The sequence below is a fragment of the Oncorhynchus keta genome, unplaced genomic scaffold, assembly GCF_023373465.1.
Source record: "Oncorhynchus keta strain PuntledgeMale-10-30-2019 unplaced genomic scaffold, Oket_V2 Un_scaffold_14384_pilon_pilon, whole genome shotgun sequence".
NCBI classification, from domain to species: domain Eukaryota; kingdom Metazoa; phylum Chordata; class Actinopteri; order Salmoniformes; family Salmonidae; genus Oncorhynchus; species Oncorhynchus keta.
In genome coordinates this window covers 515,221-534,744 of record NW_026290787.1, presented here as the reverse complement: position 1 = coordinate 534,744, position 19,524 = coordinate 515,221, and the positions used below count along the sequence as shown (strand labels likewise).

Here is a 19,524-nt window from a genome sequence, read left to right as displayed (position 1 = left end):
GGCCCTGCTGCAGGCCCTTCTGTCTGATATGCATTAAAGGCCCTGCTGTCTGAGATGCATTAAAGGCCCTGCTGTCTGATATGTATTAAAGGCCCTGCTGTCTGATATGTATTAAAGGCCCTGCTGTCTGATATGCATTAAAGGCCCTGCTGCAGGCCCTTCTGTCTGATATGTATTAAAGGCCCTGCTGTCTGATATGTATCAAAGGCCCTGCAGTCTGATATGTATTAAAGGCCAAGCTGTCTGATATGTATTAAGGGCCCTGCTGTCTGATATGTATTAAAGGCCCTGCTGTCTGATATGTATTAAAGGCCCTGCTGTCTGATATGTATTAAAGGCCCTGCTGTCTGATATGTATTAAAGGCCCTGCTGTCTGATATGTATTAAAGGCCCTGCTGTCTGATATGTATTAAAGGCCGTGCTGTCTGATATGTATTAAAGGCCCTGCTGTCAGATATGTAATAAAGGCCCTGCTGTCTGATATGTATTAAAGGCCCTGCTGTCTGATATGTATTAAAGGCCCTGCTGTCAGATATGTATTAAAGGCCCTGCTGTCTGATATGTATTAAAGGCCCTGCTGTCTGATATGTATTAAAGGCCCTGCTGTCTGATATGTATTAAAGGCCCTGCTGTCTGATATGTATTAAAGGCCCTGCTGTCTGATATGTATTAAAGGCCCTGCTGTCTGATATGTATTAAAGGCCCTGCTGTCTGATATGTATTAAAGGCCCAGCTGTCAGATATGTATTAAAGGCCCTGCTGTCTGATATGTATTAAAGGCCCTGCTGTCTGATATGTATTAAAGGCCCTGCTGTCTGATATGTATTAAAGGCCCTGCTGTAGGCCCTGCTGTCTGATATGTATTAAAGGCCCTGCTGTCTGATATGTATTAAAGGCCCTGCTGTCTGATATGTATTAAAGGCCCTGCTGTCAGATATGTATTAAAGGCCCTGCTGTAGGCCCTGCTGTCTGATATGTATTAAAGGCCCTGCTGTCTGATATGTATTAAAGGCCCTGCTGTCTGATATGTATTACAGGCCCTGCTGTCTGATATGTATTAAAGGCCCTGCTGTCTGATATGTATTAAAGGCCCTGCAGTCTGATATGCATTACAGGTCCTGCTGTAGCACAGTTGGTAGAGCATGGCGCTTGTAACGCCAGGGTAGTGGGTTCGATTCCCGGGACCACCCATACGTAGAATGTATGCACACATGACCGTAAGTCGCTTTGGATAAAAGCGTCTGCTAAATGGCATATATTATTATTATATATTGCTGCAGGCCCTGCTGTCTGATATGCATTACAGGTCCTGCTGCAGGCCCTGCTGTCTGATATGCATTACAGGTCCTGCTGCAGGCCCTGCTGTCTGATATGCATTACAGGTCCTGCTGCAGGCCCTGCTGTCTGATATGCATTACAGGTCCTGCTGCAGGCCCTGCTGTCTGATATGCATTACAGGTCCTGCTGCAGGCCCTGCTGTCTGATATGCATTACAGGTCCTGCTGCAGGCCCTGCTGTCTGATATGCATTAAAGGACAATTGAAAACACAACATAAGCAAATATCCTTCTGAGAATGAATAAACTACTACTAAAAGATCTCCATCACTGTACAGTATTCCATTATATGTTGTTTTTCCCACAGATTCATCCAGATTCATCCAGATTCATCCTTGAACGACATGTACAGATGTTTATAAATATTCGCTATACAAATAGATTTCTCAAGGTCTCTCCTTTGCCTGCATGTTATCAATGAAGGAATGATGTCCTCCCTCTATTCCGTCAATAGCCAGAGAAATGCTAGGTCACAGGAAATGTCTCTCCTCCCACATCGCTCCCCTGGTAGAACCACCTTTAGAACCACATAGCATTCCACTGGTTCAAATTAGAGCTGATAAAGGCTCCAAGAGAGACGTTGACTCCCTGATGGGGTGAAAGAGAGAGAAAGAGAGAGAGAGAGAGAGAGAGAGAGAGAGAGAGAGAGAGAGAGAGAGAGAGAGAGAGAGAGAGAGAGAGAGAGAGAGAGAGAGAGAGAGAGAGAGAGAGAGAGAGAGAGAGGGGCCGTCTGGCCGTCAGCGGGGTAGTCGGGAGACAGCTTTCTACCGCTGCTGTCCCTTACTGTAATAACACTGATATCCCTTACTGTAATACCATTGATATCCCTTTCTGTAATACCACTGATATCCCGTACTACCACATACTGTAATACCACTGATATCCCTTACTGTAATACCACTGATATCCCTTACTACCACTTACTGTAACACCACTGATATCCCTTACTACCACTTACTGTAACACCACTGATATCCCTTACTACCACTTACTGTAATACCACTGATATCCCTTACTGTAACAACACTGATATCCCTTACTACCACTTACTGTAACACCACTGATATCCCTTACTACCACTTACTGTAACACCACTGATATCCCTTACTACCACTTACTGTAATACCACTGATATCCCTTACTGTAACAACACTGATATCCCTTACTACCACTTACTGTAACACCACTGATATCCCATACTGTAATACCACTGATATCCCTTACTGATACCACTTACTTAATTCCACTGATATCCCTTACTGTAATACCACTGATATCCCTTACTACCACTTACTGTAACACCACTGATATCCCTTACTACCACTTACTGTAACACCACTGATATCCCTTACTACCACTTACTGTAATACCACTGATATTCCTTACTGTAACAACACTGATATCCCTTACTACCACTTACTGTAACACCACTGATATCCCATACTGTAATACCACTGATATCCCTTACTGTAACACCACTGTTATCCCTTACTGTAATACCACTGATATCCCTTACTACCACTTACTGTAACACCACTGATATCCCATACTGTAACATCACTGATATCCCTTACTGTAACACCAATGATATCCCTTAGTGTAATACCACTGATATCTAGAATGAACACATGGCCATGTCTTCATCATATAGTACTTCACAAGATACTGCTATATTTGCCATGACTCTCAATATATCACACAAAGCCACGGTAATTGTATTGAAACTGTGGTGAAATGCAGGATGCTGAAGGACCTCAACTGAGAAGTGACTATTCTTTGAGGAGTATGGATGAATGGCACATGCCATCCATTGTTGAAAGCACTTGACTCTGAGATTGCAAAGGGAATGTTGACTGCTGTTAAAGCAACATTTGTGCGCAAACATGTGGAAAGGCTGAGAGACAGATCCATTATCCAACTGTTCCATGGACCACTACAGAAGAACACACAATGCTGTTCTAAAGCCCATTCTGCAGCTGAAGGTGCTGTCTTAGTGTAGCAGAGTGGCAGGCTGATCAAAAGTTTTGTTGTACAGTAGGGTGAATATTCTGACTCTCGTCTATTTCACAGTCTAATTTGTTCTCTTGTTGGCTTAAAGTTCACAAATCAGGGAATGTAGAGAGAACTATGGAGGGATGGACAGGGAGAGAGAGAGAGAAAGAGAGAGAGACAAACAGAGTGAGAGAGCGAGAGAGAGAGGGAACTATGAGTGTGTATGAGAGACAGACATTCTCTTCTGAACTGGAGATGCCATCTGTCAATGTCAGGGCCTGTAATACTGCTTATTTGACAAATGCCAAGGCAACCTGAAGATGGTTCATAATAAATAGCAGCCCAGATTGGAGCCCGAACCGACAGCACTCAATAGAACCAAAAGCCAATAGAACCACAACAGTTAGCTGTTTATGCATTTAATGTCCTTAGCATTAGTGCATCGACAGGAATAGAAATGTAACATAGAAAAAAGCCATTGCTCTTAAAAGTAGATGGACATCAGAAGATTCTATTTGGACCTTCCTTTGAATATTCATCATCCAACATCAACTCCAACCAACCACAGTTAAGTTGACTCAATCACACTCTCTTCTCTCCATGATTCCAATACCTGGAGAGGTTCAACCACCGGGCTGGAGTGACAGACAGCTAACAGCTAACACAATTGAGCAATGGAGACGTACCTGAGCCTCTCTTGGACACTGTTTTGAAACCTCGGACCACAGCAGCATAGAGAAGAATCTGGAGTGTGATGGGAGCTTTCATTTTTCACCTGGCCAAGTGTCCTATGGGGTTAGAGGAGAGGAGAGAGAGGTTAGAGACTATCCATAAAGGTAAGAATAATGAACAAATCCTTTAGAGAACATAATGCGCTTTGTAGACAAAACATAAATCAAGAAACAAATCTAAACAGTCATTTTTGTTTTTATGCCTCTAAAGAGCGAGCAAAGTACATCCCATCATGTAGAACGCAATAGATCCCTTTAACTGGTTTCAACAGCTCCCTCTCTCTTCCTAGACAGTCATTTTGTCTAAAGCACAGCGTGTTATAGACCACAATCATGACGGAACACCTCATGTATTAGATTTGGAAGGGAAACGGTGTATCCTGAATATGTTGCTTCATGGTTTAAGGATGAAATACAACAAAAAGAAGTAAATCATGATAGAGTATAACATCAAGGCAAACATATTATTAGGAAATGGCAGCAAACATACACATATTTAAGCCCACATACATTCCCTTATGCTTGCAATCATTAATACATTTTAAAAAGTAAAATCGAAAACAGTGAAACAGCCCTCTGGGCACAGATGTCAATTTAACATCTATTCCACGTTGGTTCAACGTCATTTCATTGAAATGACGTGGAAACAACATTGATTCAACCAGTATGTGCCCAGTAGGAATGGCTGTAACACTAACAATCAATAACAAGCACCACTAAAGGGTGAGTGGAGGTACAGTATTTGTTAACAGCACCTTTGGAAAGTAATTCAGACCCCTTGACTTTATCAACATTTAGTTTGGTTACAGCTTTATTCTAAAATGTATTAAATAGTTGTTTCCCCTCGTCAATCTACACACAATACCCCGTAATGACAAAGCAAAAACTGTTTTTAAGGAATTGTTCTAAATTATAATAATACAAAAGACCTGAAATATCACATTCACTGTGCCTTGCAAAAGTATTCATTCCCCTTTGGTGTTTTTCCTATTTTGTTGCATTACAACCTGTAATTTAAATGGATTTTTATTTGGTTTTCATGTAATGGACAAAATTCAACACCTTTGCTATTGTAACGGTCGTCCTATGAAGGAGAAGAGGACCAAGGTGCAGCGTGGTATGTGTCCATATCTTTTAATAAAGAACTTGAACACTGAACAAAAACAATAAACCGACAACCGAAAACAGTTCTGGCTGGTGCAGACACACAACAGAAAACAGAAAATAATCACCCACGAAACACAATAGAAAACAGGCTCCCTAAATATGGTTCTCAATCAGGGACAATGATTGACAGCTGCCTCTGATTGAGAACCATACCAGGCCAAACACAGAAATAGCAAATCATAGAAAAACTAACATAGACAACCCACCCAACTCACGTCCACCCCATTACTAAAACAAAGACATAACAAATGAACTAAGGTCAGAACATGACAGCTATGAAGCCCCTAAATAAGATCAGGTGCGACCAATTACCTTCAGAAGTCACATAAATAGTTAAATAAAGGAAAAGTACAGAAAAAAAAAATACATTTTAATTCCAGGTTTGGGGTCACTTAGAAATGTCCTAGCTTTTTAAAGAAAATCAATTTTCTTGTCTATTAAAATAACATCAAATTTATCAGAAATACAGTGTAGGCACTGTTCATTTTGTAAATTACTGTTGTAGATGGAGATGGCAGATTTTTTTAGGCGTACAGAAGCCCATTATCAGCAACCATCACTCCTGTGATCCAATGGCACATTTAGTTAGCTAATGCAAGTTTATAATTTTAAAAGGCTAATTGATCATTAGAAAACCCTTTTGCAATTATGTTAGAACAGCTGAAAACTGTTGTTCTGATTAAAGAAGCAATAAAACTGGCCTTCTTTAGACTAGTTGAGTATCTGGAGAAACAGCATTTGTGGGTTCGATTACAGGCTCAAAATGGCCAGAAACAAATAACTTTCTTCTGAAACTCGTCAGTCTATTCTTGTTCTGAGAAAAGAAGGCCATTCCATGCGAGAAATTGCCAAGAAACTGCAGATCTCGTACAACGATGTGTACTATTTCCTTCACAGAGCAGGGCAAACTGGCTCTAACCAAAATAGAAAGAGGAGTGGGAGGCTCCGGTGCACAATTGAGCAAGAGGACAAGTACATTAGAGTGTCTAGTTTGAGAAACAGGCCAATCACATGTCCTCAACTGGCAGCTTCATTAAATAGTACCCGCAAAACACCAGTCTCAACATCAACAGTGAAGAGGCAACTCTGGAATGCTGGCCATCTAGGCAGAGTTCCTCTGTCCAATGTCTGTGTTATTTTGCCCATTTTCTTTTTATTGGCCAATAAGTATTTTTCTTTGCAACTCTGCCTGGAAGGCCAGCATCCCGGAGTCACCTCTTCACTGTTGATGTTGAGACTGGTGTTATGTGGGTACTACTCCTGCGTTGTCTTGGCTGTGTGCTTGGGGTTGTTGTCCCCAATCTGAGGTCCTGACCGCTCTGTTGTAGGTTTTCATCAAGGATCTCTCTGTACTTTGATCTGTTCATCTTTGCCTCGATCTGGAATAGTATCCCAGTCCCTGCCGCTGAAAAACATCCCCACAGTATGATGCTGCCACCACCATGCTTCACCGTAGGGATGGTGCCAGGTTTCCTCCAGACATAACGCTTGGCATTCAGGCCAAAGAGTTCAATCTTGGTTTCATCAGACCAGAGAATCTTGTTTCTCATGGTCTGAAAGTCTTTAGGTGCTTTTTTGCACTCTCCAAGTGGGCTGTCATGTGCCTTTTACTGAGGAGTGGCTTCTGTTTGGCCAGTCTACCATAAAGACCTGATTGGTGGAGTGCTGCATAGATGGTTGTCCTTCCACAGAGGAACTCTAGAGCTCTGTCACAGTGACCATCGGCTTCTTGGTCACTTCCTGACCAAGGTCCTTCTCCCCCGATTACTCAGTTTGGTCGGTGGCCAGCTCTAGGAAGAGTCTTGGTGGTTCCAAACTTCTTCCATTTAAGAATAACGGAGGCCACTGTGTTCTAGGGGAACTTCAATGCTGCAGAAATGTTTGGTACCCTTCCCCAGATCTGTACCTAGATACAATCTTGTCTGGGAGCTCTACGAACAATTCCTTCGACCTCATGGCTTAGTTTTTGCTCTGACATGCACTGTCAACTGTGGGACCTTATATAGAGAGGTGTGTGCCTTTCCAAATCATGTCCAATCAATTGAATTTACCACAGGTGGACTCCAATCAAGTTGTAGAAACACCTCAAGGTTGATCAATGGAACCAGGATGCACCTGAGCTCAATTTTGAGTCTCAAAGCAAAGAGTCTGAATGCTTACGTAAATAAGTTATTTCTGTTTTTTACTTTTAATACATTTGCAAAAATGTCTAGAAACCCGTATTCGCTTTGTCATTATGGGGTATTGTGTGTAGACTGCTGAGGATTTTTATTTATTTAATCAATTTTAGTTTGTTGTAACTTAACAAAATGTAGAAAAAGTCCAGGGGTCTGAATACTTTCCGGAGGCACTGTAAGTATGTAGTCATATTGTAAGGCTCAGGGTCAAATCAAGAACATAGTTAGTTGTACTGAAAGGAACACACCAGGTAAAAGGTCATGAGTAAAAGAATCTGAAGGTGAATTTACATCCAATCACCATATTGAAGGTGGATTACACAAGATAGTAGAAGTAGAAGCCACTCTTGCACGATTGACTATTTCTTCTCAAATAAGTTGAAATGGAAAAAAACCTTTGGTGTTCACACATGTATTTGTTTGATTTACAACTGCACAGGACCCTAAAAAAAAATGAGATGTGGCTTTCAGATTACACCACGTGCAAATAATGTAATCATCATTTACTCATCTGGATCATAGATCAAAACGGGGGAAACAAATATTTGATATCATGTTCTGCAGCTGCCTACAAATCTGCAATTAGCCTTTCAAATAAATTATGCCCGTATGCAAATCCATTCTCCAAAAGTTTTCTTTTTATTCCTCTCTTTAAGGATGTATCATCATGGACCCATATAAAACGAACTTCATCAAAGAAGAAGCTGTGTCAAAGTAGTGAGTAATAATATATCTGGCTTTGTTGCCATGCTAACTAACATGTTAATTTCACCGGCTCCCTAATCCTTTACATAATCAATTCTAATCTGAATTCCTCTGGTGTAGGCCACTGTTTTGGGATTGGTTGTATGATCTAACAACCAATAAAGAAGCAGCCCAAAGACTGCCAATAATCTCACGAGGCAAACTCCCTCATTTCAATGCCTGTCAATTCAATTGACATGTGGTAGCTTGCAATGTTTAAAAACTTCACGTTGACATTTAATACCCGACAAAGACACAACACAGAATCTGGAGGGGGAACCTCGTAAAACCATAATAAGCCTGAGGAGACCGTGTTAGGGTGTCAGTTCCAGATTAGACTACAAACATTACCACCAAAGATACTCTCGACGTGGTACCTCTCTTACAAACAGAGCACACAATGATTAAATAGACACATTTGCCTAGGATTACTAGCTTCCTGTGATAACTGTGATTGGGTGCCAGTGCATGGCATGTAAATGATGTTGCCATTTCAAGGACTCAATCATGGACACTCTTACTGACAGTTGTGGCTGCTTCGTGTCATGTATTGTTGTCTCTACCTTCTTGCCCTTTGTGCTGTTATCTGCGCCCAATAAAGTTTGTACCATGTTTTGATGCTGCTACCATGTTGTGCTGCTGCCATGTTGTGTTGCTACCATGTTGTTGTCATGTGTTGCTGCTATACTGTGTTGTTGTCTTAGGTCTCTCTTCCTGTAGTGGTGTGGTGTCTCTCTTGTCGTGATGTGTGTTTTGTCCTATATTTGTATTTTATTTAACATTTTTAATCCCAGCCCGTGTCCCCGCAGGAGGCATTTTGCCTTTTAGTAGGATGTCATTGTAAGTAAGAATTTGTTCTTACTGACTTACTTAGTTAAATAAACATGAAATAAATACAAAAACATTTAAAAAGAAGACGGAGATACATGGTGTTCGATGCGAAAGGAGGTACTTGAAATTGGTGATATTGAATAATATTCCTGAATAACAATAGAGACTTATTTGTCTACCTCAGTGCATCGTTACTGACGAGCTAACAAGTCGTCTGCAGGTGGTATTGCAGCAGACTGATCATAGTCCCGAGTATATCAAAAACAGAATAAATAAGGGATTATAGGATTAAACATATGACAGAATTCAAAATATTACCATAATATGTTCCTGGAACTGCAAGCTCTCTGCTGTAGCAGTGGTTTGGATTGAAAATGCAAGGCAGATATGTAGTTGTTCTGTGATACACTGATAGGTCTGTTTAATTGTGAATAGGTCGCTAAAACAGTCATTCCTAGGTTATTACTGTGTAATGACCATTTACCATGCCATTGCTTAGTAAACAGCTGGGAAACTATGTGCCGTAAAATTAAGTGCTACTCATGTTTGTATAAAACATCATTCTCATAATCAATGATTTCAAGTGGATCCTGGTTAATGTGTGAATATCAACCTCTTGTTATTTCAGCGTGTGTTTTCCCCAGTACTGAGAGGAGAGAAGTGCTAGCTATTTACACAGCCCACAGTGTGGGAGGGGAGCATGAGAATTGACATTTACATTTACATTTAAGTCATTTAGCAGACGCTCTTATCCAGAGCGACTTACTGTTGTAGTGCAGTGTAGCCGACCCCCTGCTGCAGCGATGACGTAAACAAACAAGTCACTGATGGTCCATAACCATTGAATTAGCAGGGTCTGCAAAAGGAGGAAGCTCCATAGAATCTACTGTCGACTGCAGTTGTTGTCCAGTTGTTTTTCCTCACCCCCTCCCTCTTTGTCTCTTAGTCCCTGTCTATTAGTCCCTGTCTATTAGTCCCTGTCTATTAGTCCCTGTCTATTAGTCCTTGTCTATTAGTCCCTGTCTATTAGTCCCTGTCTATTAGTCCATGTCTATTAGTCCCTGTCTATTAGTCCCTGTCTCTTAGTCCTTGTCTATTAGTCCCTGTCTATTAGTCCCTGTCTCTTAGTCCCTGTCTATTAGTCCCTGTCTCTTAGTCCCTGTCTATTAGTCCTGTCTATTAGTCCCTGTCTATTAGTCCCTGTCTATTAGTCCCTGTCTCTTAGTCCCTGTCTATTAGTCCCTGTCTCTTAGTCCCTGTCTATTAGTCCATGTCTATTAGTCCCTGTCTATTAGTCCCTGTCTCTTAGTCCTTGTCTATTAGTCCCTGTCTATTAGTCCCTGTCTCTTAGTCCCTGTCTATTAGTCCCTGTCTATTAGTCCCTGTCTATTAGTCCCTGTCTATTAGTCCATGTCTATTAGTCCCTGTCTATTAGTCCCTGTCTCTTAGTCCCTGTCTATTAGTCCCTGTCTATTAGTCCATGTCTATTAGTCCCTGTCTATTAGTCCCTGTCTATTAGTCCATGTCTATTAGTCCTTGTCTATTAGTCCCTGTCTATTAGTCCATGTCTATTAGTCCCTGTCTATTAGTCCCTGTCTATTAGTCCCTGTCTATTAGTCCATGTCTATTAGTCCATGTCTATTAGTCCCTGTCTATTAGTCCATGTCTATTAGTCCCTGTCTATTAGTCCCTGTCTATTAGTCCCTGTCTATTAGTCCATGTCTATTAGTCCCTGTCTATTAGTCCGTGTCTATTAGTCCCTGTCTATTAGTCCATGTCTATTAGTCCATGTCTATTAGTCCCTGTCTATTAGTCCCTGTCTATTAGTCCTTGTCTATTAGTCCCTGTCTATTAGTCCCTGTCTCTTAGTCCCTGTCTCTTAGTCCCTGTCTATTAGTCCCTGTCTCTTAGTCCTTGTCTATTAGTCCCTGTCTATTAGTCCCTGTCTATTAGTCCATGTCTATTAGTCCCTGTCTATTAGTCCCTGTCTCTTAGTCCCTGTCTATTAGTCCCTGTCTATTAGTCCATGTCTATTAGTCCCTGTCTATTAGTCCATGTCTATTAGTCCCTGTCTATTAGTCCATGTCTATTAGTCCTTGTCTATTAGTCCCTGTCTATTAGTCCCTGTCTATTAGTCCCTGTCTATTAGTCCCTGTCTATTAGTCCCTGTCTATTAGTCCATGTCTATTAGTCCATGTCTATTAGTCCATGTCTCTTAGTCCCTGTCTCTTAGTCCCTGTCTATTAGTCGCTGTCTATTAGTCCCTGTCTATTAGTCCCTGTCTCTTAGTCCCTGTCTATTAGTTCCTGTATATTAGTCCATGTCCATTAGTCCCTGTCTATTAGTCCCTGTCTATTAGTCCCTGTCTATTAGTCCATGTCTATTAGTCCCTGTCTCTTAGTCCCTGTCTCTTAGTCCCTGTCTCTTAGTCCCTGTCTATTAGTCCCTGTCTATTAGTCCCTGTCTATTAGTCCCTGTCTCTTAGTCCCTGTCTATTAGTCCCTGTCTATTAGTCCCTGTCTCTTAGTCCCTGTCTATTAGTCCATGTCTATTAGTCCCTGTCTATTAGTCCATGTCTATTAGTCCCTGTCTATTAGTCCCTGTCTATTAGTCCCTGTCTATTAGTCCCTGTCTCTTAGTCCCTGTCTATTAGTCCCTGTCTATTAGTCCCTGTCTCTTAGTCCCTGTCTATTAGTCCCTGTCTATTAGTCCCTGTATTTATCCCCTGCTGGATTCAACCAAATTCAATTACTGTCTTGTAGGTTCTGCCAGAGAAGGGCCCTTTCTCACTAGTGGCTGTTACGAGAGGAGCACCAGCACAGAATAATGTGTCTTCCAACAGCCCCTGCCTCTCTCCTCCCTCCCTTCCTCTTTTCACCATCTCCTCGTCCTCGTCCCCCTCTCTCTGTAGAGGAGCAGAGGAAAAAACCTTATCTGCCTGCTGCCTTTGCAAGTTATTAACATTTCTATTTGTGAGACACTGTTGCAATCACTTATACCCTCCACACACCTACATCCACACACCTACATCCACACACCTACATCCACACACGTACATCCACACACCTACATCCATACACCTACATCCACACACCTACATCCACACACCTACATCCACACACCTACATCCACACACCTACATCCACACACGTACATCCACACACCTACATCCACACACCTACATCCACACACCTACATCCACACACCTACATCCACACACCTACATCCACACACCTACATCCACACACGTACATCCACACACCTACATCCACACACCTACATCCACACACGTACATCCACACACGTACATCCACACACCTACATCAACACACCTACATCCACACACCTACATCCATACACCTACATCCACACACCTACATCCACACACCTACATCCACACACGTACATCCACACACGTACATCCACACACCTACATCCACACACCTACATCCACACACCTACATCCACACACGTACATCCACACACCTACATCCACACACCTACATCCACACACCTACATCCACACACCTACATCCACACACGTACATCCACACACCTACATCCACACACCTACATCCACACACCTACATCCACACACGTACATCCACACACCTACATCCCCACACCTACATCCACACACGTACATCCACACACCTACATCCACACACCTACATCCATACACGTACATCCACGTACGTACATCCACACACCTACATCCACACACCTACATCCACACACCTACATCCACACACCTACATCCACACACGTACATCCACACACGTACATCCACACACCTACATCCACACACCTACATCCACACACCTACATCCACACACGTACATCCACACACCTACATCCACACACCTACATCCACACACGTACATCCACACACCTACATCCACACACCTACATCCACACACCTACATCCACACACCTACATCCATACACCTACATCCACATACGTACATCCACACACCTACATCCACACACGTACATCCACACACCAACATCCACACACGTACATCCACACACGTACATCCACACACCTACATCCACACACGTACATCCACACACCTACATCCACACACCTACATCCACACACGTACATCCACACACCTACATCCACACACCTACATCCACACACCTACATCCACACACGTACATCCACACACCTACATCCACACACGTACATCCACACACCTACATCCACACACCTACATCCACACACCTACATCCACACACGTACATCCACACACGTACATCCACACACCTACATCCACACACATACATCCACACACCTACATCCACACACCTACATCCACACACCTACATCCACACACCTACATCCACACACCTACATCCACACACCTACATCCACACACGTACATCCACATGCCTACATCCACACACCTACATCCACACACGTACATCCACACACCTACATCCACACACGTACATCCACACACCTACATCCACACACGTACATCCACACACCTACATCCACACACCTACATCCACACACCAACATCCACACACGTACATCCACATGCCTAAATCCACACACCTACATCCACATGCCTACATCCACACACCTACATCCACACACGTACATCCACATGCCTACATCCACACGCCTACATCCACACGACTACATCCACACACGTACATCCACACGCCTACATCCACACGCCTACATCCACACGCCTACATCCACACACGTACATCCACACGCCTACATCCACACACCTACATCCACACACGTACATCCACACACCTACATCCACACACGTACATCCACATGCCTACATCCACATGCCTACATCCACACACCTACATCCACACACCTACATCCACACACCTACATCCACACACCAACATCCACACACCAACATCCACACACCTACATCCACACACCTACATCCACATGCCTACATCCACACACCTACATCCCCACACCTACATCCACACACGTACATCCACACACCTACATCCACACACCTACATCCATACACCTACATCCACATACGTACATCCACACACCTACATCCACACCTACATCCACCAACGTACATCCACACACCAACATCCACACACGTACATCCACACACGTACATCCACACACCTACATCCACACACGTACATCCACACACCTACATCCACACACGTACATCCACACACCTACATCCACACACCTACATCCACACACCTACATCCACACACGTACATCCACACACCTACATCCACACACCTACATCCACACACGTACATCCACACGCCTACATCCACACACCTACATCCACACACGTACATCCACACACCTACATCCACACACGTACATCCACACACCTACATCCACACACGTACATCCACACACCTACATCCACACACCTACATCCACACACGTACATCCACACACCTACATCCACACACGTACATCCACACACCTACATCCACACACCTACATCCACACACGTACATCCACATGCCTACATCCACACACCTACATCCACACACGTACATCCACACACCTACATCCACACACGTACATCCACACACCTACATCCACACACGTACATCCACACACCTACATCCACACACCTACATCCACACACCTACATCCACACACGTACATCCACATGCCTAAATCCACACACTACATCCACATGCCTACATCCACACACCTACATCCACACACGTACATCCACATGCCTACATCCACACGCCTACATCCACACGACTACATCCACACACGTACATCCACACGCCTACATCCACACGCCTACATCCACACACCTACATCCACACACGTACATCCACACGCCTACATCCACACACGTACATCCACACACCTACATCCACACACCTACATCCACACACGTACATCCACATGCCTACATCCACATGCCTACATCCACACACCTACATCCACACACCTACATCCACACACCTACATCCACACATCTCCATCCACACACCAACATCCACACACCTACATCCACACACCTACACCCACATGCCTACATCCACACACCTACATCCCCACACCTACATTAACACACGTACATCCACACACCTACATCCACACACCTACATCCATACACCTACATCCACATATGTACATCCACACACTTGGCATCCACACACCTACATCCACACACGTACATCCACACACCAACATCCACACACGTACATCCACACACGTACATCCACACACCTACATCCACACACGTACATCCACACACCTACATCCACACACGTACATCCACACACCTACATCCACACACGTACATCCACACACCTACATCCGCACACGTACATCCACACACGTACATCCACACACGTACATCCACACACGTATATCCACACGCCCACACACCTACATCCACACACGTACATCCACATGCCTACATCCACACACCTACATCCACACACGTACATCCACACACCTACATCCACACACGTACATCCACACACCTACATCCACACACGTACATCCACACACCTACATCCACACACCTACATCCACACACGTACATCCACATGCCTACATCCACACACCTACATCCACATGCCTACATCCACACACCTACATCCACACACGTACATCCACATGCCTACATCCACACGCCTACATCCACACGCCTACATCCACACACGTACATCCACACGCCTACATCCACACACCTACATCCACACACCTACATCCACACACGTACATCCACACACCTACATCCACACACGTACATCCACACACCTACATCCACACACATACATCCACACACCTACATCCACACACCCTACATCCACACACCTACATCCACACACCAACATCCACACACGTACATCCACACGCCTACATCCACACACCTACATCCACACACGTACATCCACACACCTACATCCACACACGTACATCCACACACGTACATCCACACACGTACATCCACACACGTACATCCACACGCCTACATCCACACACGTACATCCACATGCCTACATCCACACACTACATCCACACACGTACATCCACACACCTACATCCACACACGTACATCCACACACCTACATCCACACACGTACATCCACACACCTACATCCACACACCTACATCCACACACGTACATCCACATGCCTACATCCACACACCTACATCCACATGCCTACATCCACACACCTACATCACACACGTACATCCACATGCCTACATCCACACGCCTACATCCACACGCCTACATCCACACACGTACATCCACACGCCTACATCCACACACCTACATCCACACACCTACATCCACACACGTACATCCACACACCTACATCCACACACGTACATCCACACACCTACATCCACACACATACATCCACACACCTACATCCACACACCTACATCCACACACCTACATCCACACACCAACATCCACACACGTACATCCACACGCCTACATCCACACACCTACATCCACACACGTACATCCACACACCTACATCCACACACGTACATCCACATGCCTACATCCACATGCCTACATCCACACACCTACATCCACACATCTCCATCCTCACACCTACATCCACACACGTACATCCACACACCTACATCCACACACCTACATCCACACACGTAAATCCACACACCTACATCCACACACCTACATCCACACACCTACATCCACACACCAACATCCACACACCTACATCCACACACGTACATCCACACGCCTACATCCACACACGTACATCCACATGCCTACATCCACACCCTACATCCACACGCGTACATCCACACACCTACATCCACACACGTACATCCACACACCTACATCCACACACGTACATCCACACACCTACATCCACACACCTACATCCACACACCTACATCCACACACGTACATTCACATGCCTAAATCCACACACCTACATCCACATGCCTACATCCACACACCTACATCCACACACGTACATCCACATGCCTACATCCACACGCTACATCCACACGACTACATCCACACACGTACATCCACACGCCTACATCCACACGCCTACATCCACACACCTACATCCACACACGTACATCCACACGCCTACATCCACACACCTACATCCACACACGTACATCCACACACCTACATCCACACACCTACATCCACACGCCTACATCCACATGCCTACATCCACACACCTACATCCACACACCTACATCCACACACCTACATCCACACACCTACATCCACACACCAACATCCACACACCTACATCCACACACCTACATCCACACGCCTACATCCACACACCTACATCCCCACACCTACATCCACACACGTACATCCACACACCTACATCCACACACCTACATCCATACACCTACATCCACATACGTACATCCACACACCTACATCCACACACCTACATCCACCAACGTACATCCACACACCAACATCCACACACGTACATCCACACACGTACATCCACACACCTACATCCACACACCTACATCCACACACCTACATCCACACACGTACATCCACACACCTACATCCACACACGTACATCCACACACCTACATCCACACACGTACATCCACACACCTACATCCACACACCTACATCCACACACGTACATCCACACACCTACATCCACACACCTACATCCACACACCTACATCCACACACCTACATCCACACACGTACATCCACACACCTACATCCACACACGTACATCCACACACCTACATCCACACACGTACATCCACACACGTACATCCACACACCTACATCCACACACGTACATCCACACACCTACATCCACACACCTACATCCACACACGTACATCCACACACCTACATCCACACACCTACATCCACACACGTACATCCACACACGTACATCCACACACCTACATCCACACACGTACATCCACACACCTACATCCACACACCTACATCCACACACCTACATCCACACACGTACATCCACATGCCTAAATCCACACACCTACATCCACATGCCTACATCCACACACCTACATCCACACACGTACATCCACATGCCTACATCCACACGCCTACATCCACACGACTACATCCACACACGTACATCCACACGCCTACATCCACACGCCTACATCCACACGCCTACATCCACACACGTACATCCACACGCCTACATCCACACACCTACATCCACACACGTACATCCACACACCTACATCCACACACGTACATCCACATGCCTACATCCACATGCCTACATCCACACACCTACATCCACACACCTACATCCACACATCTCCATCCACACACCAACATCCACACACCTACATCCACACACCTACATCCACACGCCTACATCCACACACCTACATCCCCACACCTACATCCACACACGTACATCCACACACCTACATCCACACACCTACATCCATACACCTACATCCACATACGTACATCCACACACCTACATCCACACACCTACATCCACACACGTACATCCACACACCAACATCCACACACGTACATCCACACACGTACATCCACACACCTACATCCACACACGTACATCCACACACGTACATCCACACACCTACATCCACACACCTACATCCACACACGTACATCCACACACGTACATCCACACACGTACATCCACACACGTACATCCACACGCCTACATCCACACACGTACATCCACATGCCTACATCCACACACCTACATCCACACACGTACATCCACACACCTACATCCACACACGTACATCCACACACCTACATCCACACACGTACATCCACACCTACATCCACACACCTACATCCACACACGTACATCCACATGCCTACATCCACACACCTACATCCACATGCCTACATCCACACACCTACATCCACACACGTACATCCACATGCCTACATCCACACGCCTACATCCACACGCCTACATCCACACACGTACATCCACACGCCTACATCCACACACCTACATCCACACACCTACATCCACACACGTACATCCACACACCTACATCCACACACGTACATCCACACACCTACATCCACACACATACATCCACACACCTACATCCACACACCTACATCCACACACCAACATCCACACACGTACATCCACACGCCTACATCCACACACCTACATCCACACACGTACATACACACACCTACATCCACACACGTACATCCACATGCCTACATCCACATGCCTACATCCACACACCTACATCCACACATCTCCATCCACACACCTACATCCACACACCTACATCCACACACCTACATCCACACACATAAAGCCAGGCTGTACACACAGAATTATTCCTTGGGTTGCAAAATTCTTGCAGCGTTCAATAAATTCCCTGGTTTCTAGATATCCTGGTTGGAGGATACCAGATTTCCTGCTTATTCCCCGCCTGATTCCGGGGATCCTCCAACTGGGATTTCGTGAAAACCAGAGAATTTATTGAACGTTCCCAGAATTTTGCGACCCATATTATTCCAATTCAGATGATCTGATCCCCCATCCACCACCATACTGCTGATAC

The 19,524-nt window shown here is 44.8% G+C and overlaps 1 protein-coding gene across 3 annotated transcripts in view; it reads right to left on the bottom strand.

Moving 5' to 3' along the window:
* LOC118379148 (interleukin-1 receptor accessory protein-like 1) overlaps positions 1-19,524 on the bottom strand; it is a 593,985-nt gene that overhangs the window by 556,764 nt on the left and 17,697 nt on the right. For all 3 annotated transcript variants that reach the window (XM_052513955.1, XM_052513957.1, XM_052513956.1), the window contains exon 2: positions 4,015-4,116. In XM_052513955.1, coding sequence (XP_052369915.1) covers positions 4,015-4,096 — 82 coding nt within the window. In that variant the 5' untranslated portion in view covers positions 4,097-4,116. The remainder of the gene's footprint in view (positions 1-4,014; positions 4,117-19,524) is intronic.